Source organism: Dreissena polymorpha, chromosome 4 (genome assembly GCF_020536995.1).
Source record: "Dreissena polymorpha isolate Duluth1 chromosome 4, UMN_Dpol_1.0, whole genome shotgun sequence".
Taxonomy (NCBI): Eukaryota; Metazoa; Mollusca; class Bivalvia; order Myida; family Dreissenidae; genus Dreissena; species Dreissena polymorpha.
The window spans coordinates 118,246,145-118,263,256 of NC_068358.1; the positions used below are offsets into that span (position 1 = coordinate 118,246,145).

The following is a 17,112-nucleotide window of genomic DNA, read 5'->3' on the forward strand; positions in this document are numbered from 1 at the left end:
ACAAAACGGTCAAACTCAACTATGCATGGCCCCGTTGCCAACCCTGGGGCGCCACGCCCACATAGACCACACCCGCCCAAAATTGCCTTTTACTATAATTTCTTCATTAATACACTGATTCACTTCAAATTGATACTGAACCTCTCTTATGACAATACGGTCAATCTCAACTATGCATGGCCCCATTACCAACCCTGGGGCACCCCGCCCACATAGGCCACACCCTCCCAAAATTGCCTTTTACTATAACTTCTTTATTTTTACACCCATTCACTTCTAATTGATACTGAACTTCTCTTATGACAATACAGTCAATCTCAACTATGCATGGCCCCATGATCAACCCTGGGGCGCCCTTGGGTCAAACATGCGGCGTGGGGATACGCGTCGGCCTCTGCCGCGCCATTTCTAGTTATTATTATTATTATTATTATTATTATTATTATTATTATTATTATTATCATCATCATCATCATCATCATCACCATCATCATCATCATCATCATCATCATCATTATCATTATTATTATTATTATTATTATTATCGATATGTGTTTATTTATATATATTCGAATGTTTTAACGCTATTCCTCGATAGTTTAGAAAATGTGTGTGATACAAACAAATAGTTTACAAGTCGCTGAATAAAATACTAAAAGAAGCGTGTTTCCGTGAAAGTGCACTACGTGTCCCGGGGAAGACAATGTTTTAATTCCTCTTTTAATTGCTGATGTTATTAGTTAAAAATATTCAAAACCGTGTGCATGTGTTACAAAACACATTAGATTACATGTTTCAAAAATAAGAAAATATGTGTAAAAAGTCCAAAACTGAGTAATTTAACATGAGCATTAGACAATTTGAAATATAATTGGTAACAGGCCCGTAACCAGACCGAGGCCCGGACCCGCCCCCCCCCCCCCCCCCCAGCTGGCTGTTGAGTTAGGATTTGTTTAGTTAGGATTTGTTTAATGGGCCTTTTTCAAATCGTTTGCTCATGAAACGGCCAACTGCACACATTTCCTCAAAAAAAGCAGATGTGTTTTATTGTCCATGATAAACAAGGGGATTTGCGCTCGCCAGTGGAGATAAGCCACAAGGCAATGTTTTCTGTGACGGTGTATCTGTGTTGATGATGGTGGAAGTAAAAATGCGAAGTAGAGGGTAAACTTTTCATAAGGAATTTACTTCAAAACTGTAGATGGGGGGGGGGGGGGTGAATTGAAAGAGAAAATGGTATTATGGTCATATGTCAGTCATACATGTACTTTATGATACATTTAATAAATTCCATAAATTTATATCACAAAATAAGTTGTTTAAGCATTAAAATTCACATTGGAAAGTGTCAAATAAAAAAAAAAATCGGGCGGAGAGACCCCTGACGCATCCTCCTCGGTTAGCCCCCCAGTCAAAAAATTCCTGCGTACGTCCCTTGGTAAGCAAATGTGCTCGATTAAAAATCAACTGTTTGTAATGAATATGGAAAAATCCCTTTATACGTGACTGTAACCAAAAAGAAAGTTTGTTTTGGTCAAATATCTAATGATGAATTATTTTGATCTTTGTCATTGCTTTAGCTGAGAAATTGTTGTTTACGCTGAATCGAAGGCAACCATCTAAAGTTTGGGATTTCCCTGTTTGAAATTGAAATCGAGGCTGAAAACGTGGCTATTGGAGTTCCGTTCAGTCGCGAAACGTAAACACAACATGGTATAATACAGTTTCTTGGGAATTCATTATTTAAATCTTTTGTTTCGGTTTGATGTTATAAATCTCATCGTCTCACATATTTTTTTCCATAGTCAGAAATTGTAATATGCTGATTGACACATGTTTGTCTTTTCTTCCATTCTATTCGACTCACAGTAGATGTAGCATGTCTGTCTGTACTGTAGTTTCGGCCCTCTTAATAAATGAATACATACGAAATTCGTAAGTAAACAAATACAAAAACACGCTTGTGATAATGTCAATATATAGTTAAATGTGTATTCTTGGACATAATAACGAAAACTGCATTTAAAGTGGCAATGTTTTGACAAAATACTGTCAAGACTTAGCTCCCTGTAGTAATCTCTTTCATGTACAATTGTCTCATATTATCGGCCCTTCTGATTGGTTGCTAAGATTTGTAACTATGCGCATGTGCTTGTACTAATCAAAGTAACTTAATGGAAAAACGAAATTCTTACTATCTATCTTTCTTTAAATACTGCCGGACTCCCCTCGCAGGTATTACTGGCAGGTGCGCGTGTCAGTGCAAGATAAAAGTGGTTTAAAAGCATTGAAAGGGAGACTTCAAAGCATGAAAGTGAGGTGAAGAAAAAGTGTGATAGTGTTAAACAAGAAGAAACGTATTTATAGGTTAAAAGTTGTTAAAAACACTGTTTTGTGCATTCAGGGATGACTGGGGAAAAGAGTAGGGCTTAGGCAACACTCAAATCCCTCTAGGTCTGACTGCTGTACAATTGAGGCAGGTAGGCCGTTCCAAAGCACTACAGTGTAAGGAAAAAAAGAATATTTAAAGTAGTTGGCTGATGTGTGGACTTGTCTGAATGAGAGTGGATGCATATGACGAGTCATCCTCGTGGGCCTCTCAAGATATGACCGCGGCGAGATGGCTACCAGGCCGTACACAATCTTATAAAACATGGTCAATCGGTAGAGGTCACATCAGTCAGTTAAAGTCTGCCAGCCAAGCTCAGTCTGCATACTGGTGACACTTCTGTCGGATGAGTAGTTGTTTTTCACCCAGCGGACTGCTCGACTTTGTACTTTTTCTACCTTATTGATATTATATTTGGTATGTGGGCTCCAGACAGAGGAAGCGTATTCTACCTGGGGTCTAACAAAGGTCTTATAGGCTACTTCTCTGATGTTTTCATTTTTAGTTTGAATATTCCTGCGGATGAAACCAAGAGATTTATTAGCATTTGTTGTAATGTAGGTAATAAGTTTGTTCCAAGAAAGATCATCTGAAATAGAAACACCTAAGTATTTAGCACTGTCTATGACTTCAAGGATTTGCCCATTTAGCCTGTAATTGAAGATGAATTTATGCTTTTTCTTAGAGATAATAAGACAACACATTTACTAGGGTTGAACTCCATGTCCCACAGGTTTTCTCAACCTACCTGTTTGTCCAAATCATTTTGAAGGGAGGCGCAGTCTTGCAAGTTGTTAATAGCCAAGTATACAGCGTTGTCATCTGCAAACAAACGAACTTGAGAGGAGACAAAGTTAGGAAGGTCACTTATGTATAAAAGAAAGAGTAAGGGACAACGTACTGAACCTTGTGGCACGCCCGATGTTACAGGGACTTCTGTTGAACATTCTCCTTCCAGTACAGCTGTTTTCGATCTATCTATGAGAAAAGACTTGATCCAAGAGAATCTTGATTTGTTAACTCCATGTTGCTGTAAGTTAAAGAGTAATTTAAGGTGGCTGACTTTATCGAAAGCTTTGCTGATTTCTAAAGTATGAGATCTGTTTGATGACCATTTACGAGATTGCGAGCCAGTTCGTCAACAAGTTGGACAAGTTGAGTTTTGCAGGATCGACGTTCCCTGAAACCATGTTGAAGGTCATACAAAATGGTATGTTTGTTAAAATGAGGTGTGAGGTTGGAAGTTACAAAATGCTCTAAAACTTTGCAAAGAATACAAGTTAGTGAGATGGGTCTATAGTTGACTGGATCTTCTTTATTTCCTTTTTTGAACAGAGGAAAGACATTTGCAGTGGTTCAAATCTTCGGTAAGATACCTGTGTCAAGAGATTTCTGAAAGAGTAGAGATATTATAGGTGAGATTTGATGACGAAGATTTTGAAGGACTAGTGACCTGATGTTGTCTGGACCTGCAGCTTTGTGGGGTTTCAGGTTGGAAAGGAGCTTCAGAACGCCGTTAACTGAGATAGTAATTTATGGGATGGTGGGGTATCTGCTACTTGAAGAAGAATGAACATCAGAATTATCCAGGGCTGAAAAGCAAGATTGAGATAGAGTTAGAGAGGACATGGGGCTAAAAACTGATTTAAATTGTTGGTTCAGGATATTGGCTTTATCTTTATTTGAGGATTTTGTTATACCTGAAACTTTATCATGTAATGTTGAAATACCGCATGCATCTTGTTTGGTGCTCTTGATTAGGCTGAAAAGTTTTTTGATGTTAAATTTTGAGCTTTATTCATCTGTTTCTCCATTTTGGTCTTTTATACCTAAAATATATTCAATGTAATTATTATATGACAATTTGATGGTCTTATTGATAAGGTGTTTTAGATTTGAAAATGTAGATTTAAGTTTGTTGTTTTTCTCTTTCTTCATTTTGATGTAGAGTTTTTCCCTCTTTCTTAATAAACGTTTGATGGGCTGTGTTATCCAGGGTAGGGAGACTTTTGGACCTATTCTTTTTGTTGGGACGTAATCTGAAATACCCGTGGATATGGCACTAGAAAATTTCTCCCAGATGACTTCCACTGATGCTGTTGAATGATTGGACAAAATATCATTAGATACATCCTCCATGTATTCTTTGAAACCATTCCAGTCTGCTTTCTTATATAAGTGTACTGTTCTAGGTTTTTGACACATTTGTTTTGGTTTAACACTGGCTGTAAAGGAAACAATTTGGTGGTCTGAGATACCTGGAAGACAAGAAATATCATTTATTAGTGTGTGATTTGTAGTGAGAAAAAGATCAAGAATGTTGTCACCTCTTGTACTATCAGTAACCATTTGAGTCAGTCCAAAATCTGAAAGTAAATCGATGAATTCATCATAAAGGTTAGCAAAATTACAATTGGGTTTAATAGATGGAACATGTTATGTACTCAATGAGAATTTTGGGCAGTTGAAGTCACCTTAGATCCAGAGATTTCCTTTTAATTTACTTGCAAGATCTAAAGATTTTCTAAATTCCATGGCGCTGATGGTGTCTGCTTCTTAAGGTTTGTAATAAGCTGCAATGTATAAAGGTTTACATTTTCGAAAAGCAATTTTACCCATATAATCTCGCAATCTGTTTTTAGTTGTTTTTCCTCTGTGGCGATGATGGAACTTTCGACAAGGATAAAAACTCCGCCACCTTTGCTTGATCTGTCTTGTCTGAAAGAGGAATAACCTAAACATTGTGGAAAAATTTCATTTTGTCATTACTCATGTTGTTGTAAAAATATTTATACATTTTATTAAAAATAAAGTGTCCTATAAAACATTTGATAAAGCTACTATTTATCAGAGATGTAGATATCTACATCTCTGTAATAATCCATTAACAAACTAACATAATACTGTGTTATGTAATTAAAAATCATAGCATAACCCTTGAAAAAGCATGACCCACTTTCCAACAAACACCAGAAATCATGAGAATGATCGTCGTAATAGACATGGATAACATCAAATGAATTACAACTTCTAAAAATTGAAAAAACATTCACTTTCCAGGGCTTCTTTAAGGTTTTTCATTAAAGGTACAATTCTTTGAGGAGGATCAATACTATCAGAGTAAAGGATAGTGACAGCTTTCTGATATTTTGCTATAGACCCACTTGTAGTTGATCTAATATTTTATGTTGAAAGTTAGTCCAAGAATATCCACCTCATATTTATAGGAGTTGCCGAAAGTATGAGTTTGATAGTGGAGGACATTCAGCTGCATATGTTCCAAATTGTGAACCAAATTTTGTTTTCCTGCAGATGATGGAGGAATCATCTGACGAGTCTGCAGAGCTGGTAGACAAGGAAGAGGCTGTCACTGCTGAGAAACAGTTCACAGCCCAGCAGACGGGCTCAGGTATGAGGCACGCCTTAGTTTAAATCTATTTATTTTAGCTTGATTGCATCGAAAGCCTAAGGCTTATATAAACGCTATCAAGTTTGTTTCCAGGGCCTAGACCCAGTCAGGGCTAGCGCTGGCCCAAAATTTCTTTGAGCCAACCAGTTTTGGTTTTTCGGCGCGCGAAAACTGGTTTTAAACTAATAATATATACTATGAACTTGTTTATATGGTGTCTTTGGGGAAGATCTAAAGAACTCTGCCATGGTGGGGATTGAACCCATGACCTCTCAGTCGCAAGGCGGACACCATGTCCATTACACCACAGGGACCTCCTTTTTGGCTCACCTGAGCACAACGTGCTCATGGTGAGCTTTTGTGATCGCTTTTTGTCCGTCACCCGTTGTGCGGCGTCAACATTTACCTTGTTAACTCTCTAGAGGCCACATTTATTGTCCAATCTTCATGAAATTTGGTCAGAAGATTGGTTTCAATTATATCTTGGATGAGTTCAAAAATGGTTACGTTTGCTTGAAAAACATGGCTGCAAAGAGGAGGGGCATTTTTCCTTATATGGCTATATATGGCTATAGTAAAATCTTGTTTACACTCTAGAGGCAACATTTATTGTCTGATCTTAATGAAACTTGGTCAGAAGATTCATCCCGATAATATCTTGGACGAGTTTGAAAATGATGCCAGTTGGTTGAAAAAGATGGCCGCCAGGGGGCGGGGCATTTTCAACCAGGTTTTCCGAAGGAAAAAACTGGTTATTAGATTGGCGAATGCGTGCGGGCGGGCTGGCTGGCTGGCTGGCGTCCTGGCTGGCGGGCGGGCGGAACAAGCTTGTCCAGGCAATAACTATGTCATTCATTGTCATATTTTAAAATCATTTGGCACATTTGTTCACCATCATTGGACGGTGTGTCGCGCGAAATAATTACGTCGATATCTCCAAGGTCAAGGTCACACTTTGAGTTCAAAGGTCAAAATTGGCAATAAATGAGCTTGTCTAGGCCATTACTATGTCATTCATTGTGAGATTTTACAATTATTTGGCACATTTGTTCACCATCATGGGACGGTGTGTCGCACAAAAGAATCACGTCAATATCTCCAATGTCAAGGTCACCACAACTTAAAATAGATTTATTTTGAAACAAACTTACAAAGGGGGTTAATTTTGTTTGTTCATTTCAAAAGTTCAGTTTGAGTTGTCTCCCTTAATCAGATTTTTTTTCACAATGAAAACCTGGTTTTGTGACAATTTTGTCCCTTGTTCCTTATATGGCTATAGTCAAACCTTGTTAACTCTCTAAAGGCCACATTTATTTTCCGATCTTCATGAAACTTGCTCAGAAGATTTGTCCCACTGATATCTTGGATGAGTTCAAAAATGGTAACCTTTGCTTGAAAAACATGGCTGCCAAGGGGCGGGGCATTTTTCCTTATATGGCTATATATGGCTATAGTCAAATCTTGTTAACAATCTAGAGGCCACATTTATTGTCCAATCTTAATGAAACTTGGTCAGAAGATTCATCCCAATAATATCTTGGGTGAGTTCGAAAATGATGCCGGTTTGTTGAAAAACATGGCTGCATGGGGGGCGTGGCATTTTTCCTAATATGGCTATAGTGAAACCTTGTTGACACTCTAGAGGCCACATTTATTGTCCAATCTTGATGAAATGTGGTCAGAAGATTTGTCTTAATGATATCGTGGATGAGTTCGAAAATGGTCAGGTTTGCATGAAAAACATGGCCTACAAGGGGCGGGGGCATTTTTCCTTATATGGCAATATACAGTTAGGCTATAGTAAAATCTTGTAAACACTCTAGAGGCCACATTTATAGTCCGATCTTTATGAAACTTTGTCAGAAGATTTATCCTAATAATATCTTGGATGAGTTAAAAAATGATGCCGGTTGGTTGAAAAACATGGCCACCACGGCTGCAGGGCTATTTTCCTTATACATGTATGGCTATAGTAAAACCTTGTTAACACTCTAGAGGTCACATTTATTTTCCGATCATCATGACACTTGGTCAGAAGATTTGTCCTAATGATATCTTGGATGAGTTCGAAAATGGTATTAGTTGCTTTAAAAACATGGCCACAAGGGGCGGGGCATTTTTCCGTATACATGTATGACTATAGTAAAACCTTGTTAATACTCTAGAGGCCACATTTGGTGTCAAATCTTCATGAAATTTGGTCAGAAGATTGGTCTCAATGATATCTTGGATGAGTTCAAAAATAATTATGTTTGCTTGACAAAAAATGGCTTCCAAGTGGCGGTGCATTTTTCCTTATATGGCTAAAGTAAAATCTTGTTAACACTCTAGAGGCCACATTTACTGTCTGATCTTAATGAAACTTGGTCAGAAGATTCATCCCGATAATATCTTGGACGAGTTCAAAAATGATGCCGGTTGGTTGAAAAACATGGCTGCCAGGGTGCGGGGCATTTTCCTTTTGTGGCTATAGTAAAACTTTGTTAACACTCTAGAGGCCACATCTATTTTCCGATCTTCGTGAAACTTGGTCAGAAGATTTGTCCCAATAATACCTTGTTATCTCAGGTGAGTGACTTTGGGCCTTTCAGGCCCTATTGTTTTTTTGTATTTCCATGAGCTTCATCTTTAATTTAACAGTATGGCTTGCAAAAGCAGATCTTGCGGACTCCCATGTAACAATGCTACTCTGTATAATAGACTTTTTATGTCCCCCACTATAGTAGTGGGGGACATATTGTTTTTGCCCTGTCTGTCTGTTGGTCTGTTGGTCTGTCTGTCTGTTTGCGCCAACTTTAACATTTTGCAATAACTTTTGCTATATTGAAGATAGCAACTTCATATTTGGCATGCATGTGTATCTCATGAAGCTGCACATTTTGAGTGGTGAAAGGTCAAGGTCAAGGTCATCCTTCAAGGTCAGAGGTCAAATATATGTGGCCAAAATCGCTCATTTTATAAATACTTTTGCAATATTGAAGATAGCAACTTGATATTTGGCATGCATGTGTATCTCATGGAGCTGCACATTTTGAGTGGTGAAAGGTCAAGGTCAAGGTCATCCTTCAAGGTCAGAGGTCAATTATATGTGGCCAAAATCGCTCATTTTATGAATACTTTTGCAATATTGAAGATAGCAACTTGATATTTGGCATGCATGTGCATCTCATGGAGCTGCTCATTTTGAGTGGTGAAAGGTCAAGGTCATCCTTCAAGGTCAGAGGTCAAATATATGTGGCCCAAATCGCTTATTTTATTAATACTTTTGCAATATTGAAGATAGCAACTTGATATTTGGCATGCATGTGTATCTCATGGAGCTGCACATTTTGAGTGGTGAAAGGTCAAGTTCAAGGTCATCCTTCACAAGGTCAAGGTCATCCTACAATGTCAAACATCATATAGGGGGACATTGTGTTTCACAAACACATCTTGTTAGAATGCTATATTTACGTAGCAATTTATTTTTACTAAACACCGATTTGTTTTGTTTTCCTTGATATCATTATTTCAGATGGCTTTTCTGGACTAAATGTGGATGAATTTTTGTAAAAAATTTGTACCGGTATGATAAAAATCGTATCGCAATACAATATGCGGATTGCGTATTGCGATATATACTGATATACCGGTATATTGTTGCAGCACTAGTAAGCGCACTGTCAAATGCAAATTTCTAAAAAAATCAGTTAACCAGCTGAACAATAACCTGAAAACTTTTGTAAACATTCATGTTTCATGAACTTTAAAGTATAAATGCCTTGTTACGGGCTATATAATGTCAATTAACACTGTCGAATACTCAAACAACACGCCACATCGATTACGGAATAAAAATGCGTGTCAATAATAAAGTAATTTGTATACAGCAAAGTAATAAAGCAATGAAGGGGCACCTTTGTTGTTGCAAATAGGGCTTGTGTTTTGATAATTTGTACCATTCTTATGTTTACTCGAGATAATAACTTGAGAATTCGGGTGGGGGGTAGGAATGGTTTTTAAGTAAACATAAATTAAATGTTTATTCTCATTGCGTAAAGGCAATCCATGGAGACTTAAATTGGTCTGCTTATTTGATTTTTGTTAAGCATCTTACAGTAATGATTGCTCATAAAAATGAGTGCGCAGAAATACACATTGTATAAATATTATCACTTAAATGTTATCACTTTTGTTACAATCATGATTATCTAACATCCTATTTGCTCAAGCAATTTTTAGTATTTTTACTTTAATAGTCTTAAGTAATTAACTTAATAATCAACAAAGCCATCACCACAGTTTTAGGAGAGTTTAAATCAGCGATATTTCTCCTTCTTTATTAAGTACCAGAAAACAGCACTTTCCCAATTGGAAATAACTATTTAGCATGGCTTTAAAAATTCTTATTTACAGAAAGAAGCTTATCTAAGTAATATCGTTTAGGTAACACATTTATCCATTGGCTTTCGGTTATTCTCTTGCTCTTTCTGTACTATAACCGAAAGGGCGCGCTTTTGATAGATCTACACTGTTAAGTATATGTATCAAGGTTTATAAAATTATGTGTTAAAAAGCAGGGTGAGATGCCCGTCTCCCTTGCAAATATGCTTCCATGTAACAAAGTGTATATGTTGAGTACATGTATTGTGCAGGCACAAATGGAGAACTTGCACCCCCAGCACCACTGCCAAGTTTTATAACATCACCCGTGAACTTGCCTTCTATGAAAGCTGGGTCGCCACCCCCTACGACCCCTACCAATGTCCCACAGTCTGTAAATGTAACCATGGCATCCACTGGTGCAGGTCCCACCCACAGCCCTGGGAGTCCAGGGCCTGTTGGTGGACAAGCAACATCTTCCAGCCAGGGCCTGCAGTCTTCAGCAAGTTTTCAGCAGGTTACAGCTCCAGGTAAATCAACATATATCAATCTCCATGGTAATTTTTAGCTCGGCATTTTCGGAGAAAAAACGAGGTATTGTCATAGCCAGCTCGTCGTGTCGTCTGCCATCCGCCGTCCGCATCGTGCTAAAATCTTAACATTGGCTCTAAAATCAAAGTGCTTCCACCTACAACTTAGAAACTTCATAGGTAGATGCACCATGATGAATTCTACATGCCACACCCATTTTGGGGTCACTAGGTTAAAGGTCAAGGTCACTGTGACCTTAAAAAAAAAAAATTCTGACAAGCTTTCATTTACTGCAAAACTGCACCCGTAGCCGAGCGTGGCACCCGTTATGCGGTGCTCTTGTTATTATCACTAGCCTTCTACCCGTAGCCGAGCGTGGCTCCTGTTATGCGGTGCTCTTGTTATTATCACTAGCCTTCTACCCGTAGCCGAGCGTGGCTCCTGTTATGCGGTGCTCTTGTTATTATCACTAGCCTTCTACCCGTAGCCGAGCGTGGCTCCTGTTATGCGGTGCTCTTGTTATTATCACTAGCCTTCTACCCGTAGCCGAGCGTGGCTCCTGTTATGCAGTGCTCTTGTTATTATCACTAGCTTTCTATCCGTAGCCGAGCGTGGCACCCGTTATGCGGTGCTCTTGTTATTATCACTAGCCTTCTACCCGTAGCCGAGCGTGGCACCAGTTATGCGGTGCTCTTGTTATTATCACTAGCCTACTAGGCTGCTCATATGCAATTTTCCATACCGACAATAAAAGTTCAGGAGTGTTCTATTATGAAATGTTCTATTATGAAATAGACTATAGCCACCACTATTTATATTGTGAAACAGACTACAGCTCCTGCCAACGTTAACCCTGTACCCTGTTTTCTGATATCGCACTTCTATATTAAACGTCTTAGCAGTAGCACGTGTTGTGTTGTTAATAACATTAGTTAATGCTCATAAGAGTTGACGTTAATATAAGTCATATACACAATGGTGTCATAAATATAAAACAAGGAGACCCAAAAGATCAATTGTATATTGATTTAAATAAATACTATTTCTACTTTTGGTAAAGTACACAAAATGGTCATTTTTTCCAATCAGCAGACACAGATCCATGTCATTTTATCAATTTTTGTTGGACTACATGACATTAAGGAATTTTATTTTACAGTGTGGATGTAAATATTTTCACTTTGATTACAAGTTAAGATTTCACATTTTAATTGACTTGTCATGCTATTTCTAAAGCTTTTAGATTCAACTGATCTGTCAAATATTCAAATTGGGGTTTAGGCAGCTTAAAGGCTAAGTGGAAGACTGATTAAAATGTATGTTAAGCTGCTGAGGTACAAGACAAGAGTTCCTGGGTTTTATCCCTACTTGAAATTTGTTCTTGAAATCTTAAAATCCTTGTACTCTTAGTTCGGTTTTTGCAGTATAAACTTAATTTACCGGTATATTTTCAACTGCTTTGAATAAAATCACTTATGCTTTGGATTAATAGTTCATAGCCTTTTTATAGGCAGTTTATTTCATTTGTGTGTGTTTGTTGTATACTAGCATGTCTTGTTTATTACATTCCTTTTGTGTCTCACTTGTATTGGTTCCTTGCCATAAATAAAGAGCCTCCTTTTTTCATACAATTTCTTTTCTGCTTCTGAATCTCTTTGTGCAGTGTTTTCCAGAAGCACCGGCAACTGGCTATTCCATCGGTCACTAATGATCTTGTAGCCGACTCTTTTTCCCCAAAATATCAATTCAAAACAGCACAAAAAATGCCCGTGTTAGTTCTTAGTTGCTGGCTACTTTGAAAATATATCTGGCTACTCAAATTTTTATGGAGAACACTGTTTGTGTATATTTTGTTTTATTTTTTATAAATATAATTCGAACAGTTATGCTTAAAACCTTTTTGTTTAATAAAAAAATTACATTATAATTAAATAAATATTAATCATTATCATGGGTTGAGTGTAGTTGTTGCAATTACATACATATTAACTATAAGTTACTTTTGTTCAAATAATGCTCATAACATCTCATATCTTCAGGTCCTCAGCAGAGTCCATTTGAGGCCAGTAGTGCCATCAATGTTATAACCGAGCCTGACACTGATATCTCAGTCCTGAAACCCAATGCTGAGCGAGGGTTGTTCAGTTGGCTTTCGGGCAACAGGATGATCTCCAAGGTGATGGAAAAAACAAAGTCTTCAGTGGAATCCATGATCACAACACTGGATCCAGGCATGACAGAAGTTATAAGTAGGTGGATTATTTCGTTGTATATTACTGGGTTAAAAAAAAACATTTCCAAGCCAAATATTGTTAATAATTTTTTTCAACATATGATCAAAAATTGAACTGAGCTTAAATATAAAATAACAAGAAGTGTATGTTGTAAATCCAAAAATATGTGCTTCTTGTATTGCTATGTTTACTGATCTCTGATAAAATAATACATTCTTATTATTAGTTTAGACATTTTATAGAAAATTCTTCTCTAATAGTTACTAATACTGTTAGTGTCCTCATTTATTGATAGAAACTTGTTCATTGACTTCATAAAATGTAAATGAATGAAATGAATTCAGTGTAACTTTTTAAGACATATACTGGTTAGGTACAAGTGCATGTTATAACAAAAGGATCCTCGAAGGAGCGCTTTTATAGCTCATGGTGAGCTTTTGGGATCGCCTTTTGTCCGTCGTGCGTCTGTCGTGTGTCGTCAACATTTTACCTTGTGAACACTCTAGAGGCCATATTTCTTATCAGATCTTCATGAAACTTGGTCAGAAGATTTGTCCCGATGATACCTCCACTGAGTTCGAAACTGGGTCATGCTGGTTCAAAAACTAGGTCACTAGGTAACAAAATAGAAAAACCTTGTAAACACTGTGGAAGTCACATTTGATGCCCAATCTTCATGTAAATTTTGCCAAAATGTTTGTCTTAATGATATGTTGGTTGAGTTAAAAAATTATTCCGGTCCGTTGAAAAACATGGCCACCAGGTGGCGGGGCAGTATTCCTTATATGGCTATATAAAAGCCTTGTGAAAACTCTAGAAGGCACAATTTTTGCCCAATCATCATGAAACTTAGTCAAAACATTGGTTTTATTGATATCTCGGATGAGTTCGAAAATGGTCCAGATCGGTGAAAAAACATGGCAGCCAGGGGGCGGGGCAGTTTTCTCAATATGTATATAGTGAAAACATTTGAACACTCTAGAAGTCACATTTTTGGTCCAATCTTCATGAAATTTGGTCAGAACATTTGTTTCCTGGATACAACGGTTGAGTTTGAAAATGGTTCAGATCGGTAAAAAAACATGGCTGCCAGGGAGGGGGGTCTTTTTCCTTATATTTATATAGTAAAAAAGCTTGTGAACACTCTAGAAGTCACATTTTTTGCCTAATCATCATGAAATTTGGTCAAAACATTGGTTATGTGGATACCTCGGATGAGTTTGAAAATAGTCGTGAACATTTGGAAAACATGGCCATAATAACAGAGGATTATTATGTTGATGATTGGTTGGGGATGAAGTGCAACAAACGTATTTTTGCCATCTGAAACCCCTTTATTAAATAATCTAAAAAAAAATAAGTAGTAATATTGATTTCACAGAAAATTACTTAGGGGAGAAACAACTGTATAAAACAGTTTAGAGTCAGGCCCCAAATTCCTGTGCTGGCCACTTTTCACACATTTTGTTGCATGTAATTTAGACCTGCCGCAGAGCAATGAAATAACCATTAGCCACAGAAGGTACCTCATTATCTCTGACAGTTGCTTGATGCCTAACCCCTTTTTTACAGCCCTTTGCAGTGAACAGCATGGAACAGAAATTGCTATACAGTGGTATCAATACAAAGATAAACACATAAATACATCTGTCTGGCATTTATTTTCGTATAAAAATCAGCATGCTGACTGCATAAAAAGAACAGATTACAACATTGAAGCAAGCTCTTGAAATAGCAAAATTATGTACTTATATATTTCCAAGAAAGGTTTATACAATATATAAATTTAATGGACGTGATATTTCATATTTCTTAGTTTTAAGTACAGTGATGCCTGATTGAACTTACTCAATATGGCTATTATTTAACTTATAACTATCACAAAGTCCCAGTGTATATTATGGATATCAAGAAGAAAAAGTAAAGATATGTATGGTAAAATATCCTTTACAGCTTAGGCAACAACTGTTGTCAAAATTCAATTATATTGATCAATAAAAAATAGATTGAAATATTCTCCAACTTTACTGTTGAACATTTATTGATAAAAAACTATCATGTCTACATGTACACATATCATATCACAGATATACTTTGTTCAAGAATTAAAGAGATAGAGCAAATGTACTTAAAACCAACTATTTGTGATACTAATGATATTAAATGCAGCTTGTATTTGAGAATAAATTTCACAATTAAAATGCATTTTAGTTTTGCATTGGTTGTAAATAAAGAGTAGAAGCGTAGAGGAATTGTTTACAAACAACACTTACAAATGTGAATAATTAACAAAAATTAACTCTTAAATGAAGTATGAAATTTCATTTTAAATCATAAATACAGATTGATATACAAAAGTCATGTAGGCCTACATGGATGATATGTGAAATACAGTATTACCGGTATGTGAAAGTCAGAAATACCATTATTCTAATACAGATGTATGTCATGTATGATATGTGAAATGCAGTATTACTTGAAAATCAGAGTATCATTGTTCTAAATAACTTTGAATGGAAAACCAGTGAAAACTTTTTTAAATAATAGAGCACACTAAGTCTGTACTACAGCCTGTCTGCTCAGCACTCGTCCTCTTTTGAAGATTTTACACTAAATAATCGAACTAAAAAGCGCGAGTTAAGTATGTACGCCCGTCTCTATGAAGTATTTTTATTATTTTGAACTCAACCTTCCCAGAATAGTTTAGTTCCTTGGGCTTCAGGTGAGCACCTAAGGGCACATGGCCCTCTTGTTTTAATTGTAAGGTATATAACATTTAATTCACTTTGTTCTGCTTCTTAAAGGATGTATTTATGACAAATCAAAATTGTGTGTATATAAAGAAACAAGTTTTTGCTTTCGTAACGGTTATGCGCTTAGTTTTAATAGTTGAAATTAATTAGTTTTGTAAAAAAAATATATAATCAAAGCTGTGCTTAACACTTCAAAGTTACATTGACAATTATAATTGTTACTAATTATCAGTTCTGACTCAAATTTTTGTGTCATTTAGTGATATATTATTGGGTACACATGTGGTGATTGTACTTCAAATTAAGATATATGACAATACTCTATGTGGAAAAGATGTTGCAAATAATGTTATGCCAAGGTAATTTATTATAGGGGAAACAGATGCTATACACTTGTAATTGTCTTAAATTGTCTCTTGATAAAAACAAATTTTGAGAACTTTGAACAATAAGCAATTCACTTGTGTGTCCCTACAGTTCATGTTGTAACTGCATCATTTATCCGGCAACTAAAAAGAACTTAAAACAAATATTTACCGAGTTTAGATATGCTGTTGTTTTGAACAATTTTTCTCCAGCTGAAAGATAAAGGTATAATACAGGCAGATCAAAGTTCAATTACAAGTATAGTACACCTTGTCTGAACTACAAATTTATTTATTTCCTGGACAATGATGACCTTGTGGCAGAGTGGGTTATGGTCAAACTTGTAAAATGAACACAGAGGTCAAAGTCACATTAAAAAGTCGAAGGTCTAATATGGGCATGATTCACTTTACATAAGATAATGTTTAGAAAGCAATTAACCTCTTAACCTCATGTTTTATGATATTTTGTATTGATGGTATTCCATTTGTATTTGTCAAAACATGTTAGAAAGAAAACTGTAAGATAAAGACAGTGATTTGTAATGTAGAATAAAAAACATTTATTAAAGCATGTTATATGTGACATGGTAAGAAAAAATCTATGACATTTAAAATTGTTAGAATGTAAAGGAAATCTTGATGTGGCCATTATATAAACAATAATGAAAGTGTTTGAATAGATTCTTGATTAGTATTGGTCGAGCCAAGTAAGCTCAATATAGCAGCCATAATGGTAAAGTGTAATTTTGTGCATGTGTGAGTGCATGTTTGCTTACACTATGATGTCTGTGCTTCAAAGGTTTTCCTGACTTATATTATCATTCATTTAGCATTTTTTAGTCCCCTACCAGTGAAACTGGAGAGGGACTTATGGTTTGCGCTCTGTGTGTCTGTCAGTCTGTCACACTAGTCTGGATCCTGCGATAACTTAAAAAGCTCGTCATATTTTTTCATAAAACTTGAAACATGGACAGATGACAATATGGAGATTATGCACGTCATTTCATTTTGTTCATACATCAAGAATATTGGTTGCTATTGCAACAAATAAACTAAAAATATTGCC

The 17,112-nt window shown here is 36.4% G+C and overlaps 1 protein-coding gene across 2 annotated transcripts in view; it reads left to right on the forward strand.

The window, feature by feature from the left end:
- The first annotated feature begins 1,567 nt into the window (after window positions 1-1,567).
- Window positions 1,568-17,112, forward strand: part of LOC127879633 (protein PRRC1-A-like) — a 28,769-nt gene continuing 13,224 nt past the window's right edge. Inside the window, exons 1-4 of one of the 2 annotated variants that reach the window (XM_052426605.1) lie at window positions 1,568-1,713; window positions 5,702-5,798; window positions 10,433-10,690; window positions 12,731-12,940. In XM_052426605.1, the coding sequence (XP_052282565.1) occupies window positions 1,711-1,713; window positions 5,702-5,798; window positions 10,433-10,690; window positions 12,731-12,940 (568 nt within the window). In that variant the 5' untranslated portion in view covers window positions 1,568-1,710. Of the gene's footprint in view, window positions 1,714-1,887; window positions 1,936-5,701; window positions 5,799-10,432; window positions 10,691-12,730; window positions 12,941-17,112 lie in introns of those variants that run through there. The other variant, XM_052426606.1, reaches the window with a different exon arrangement.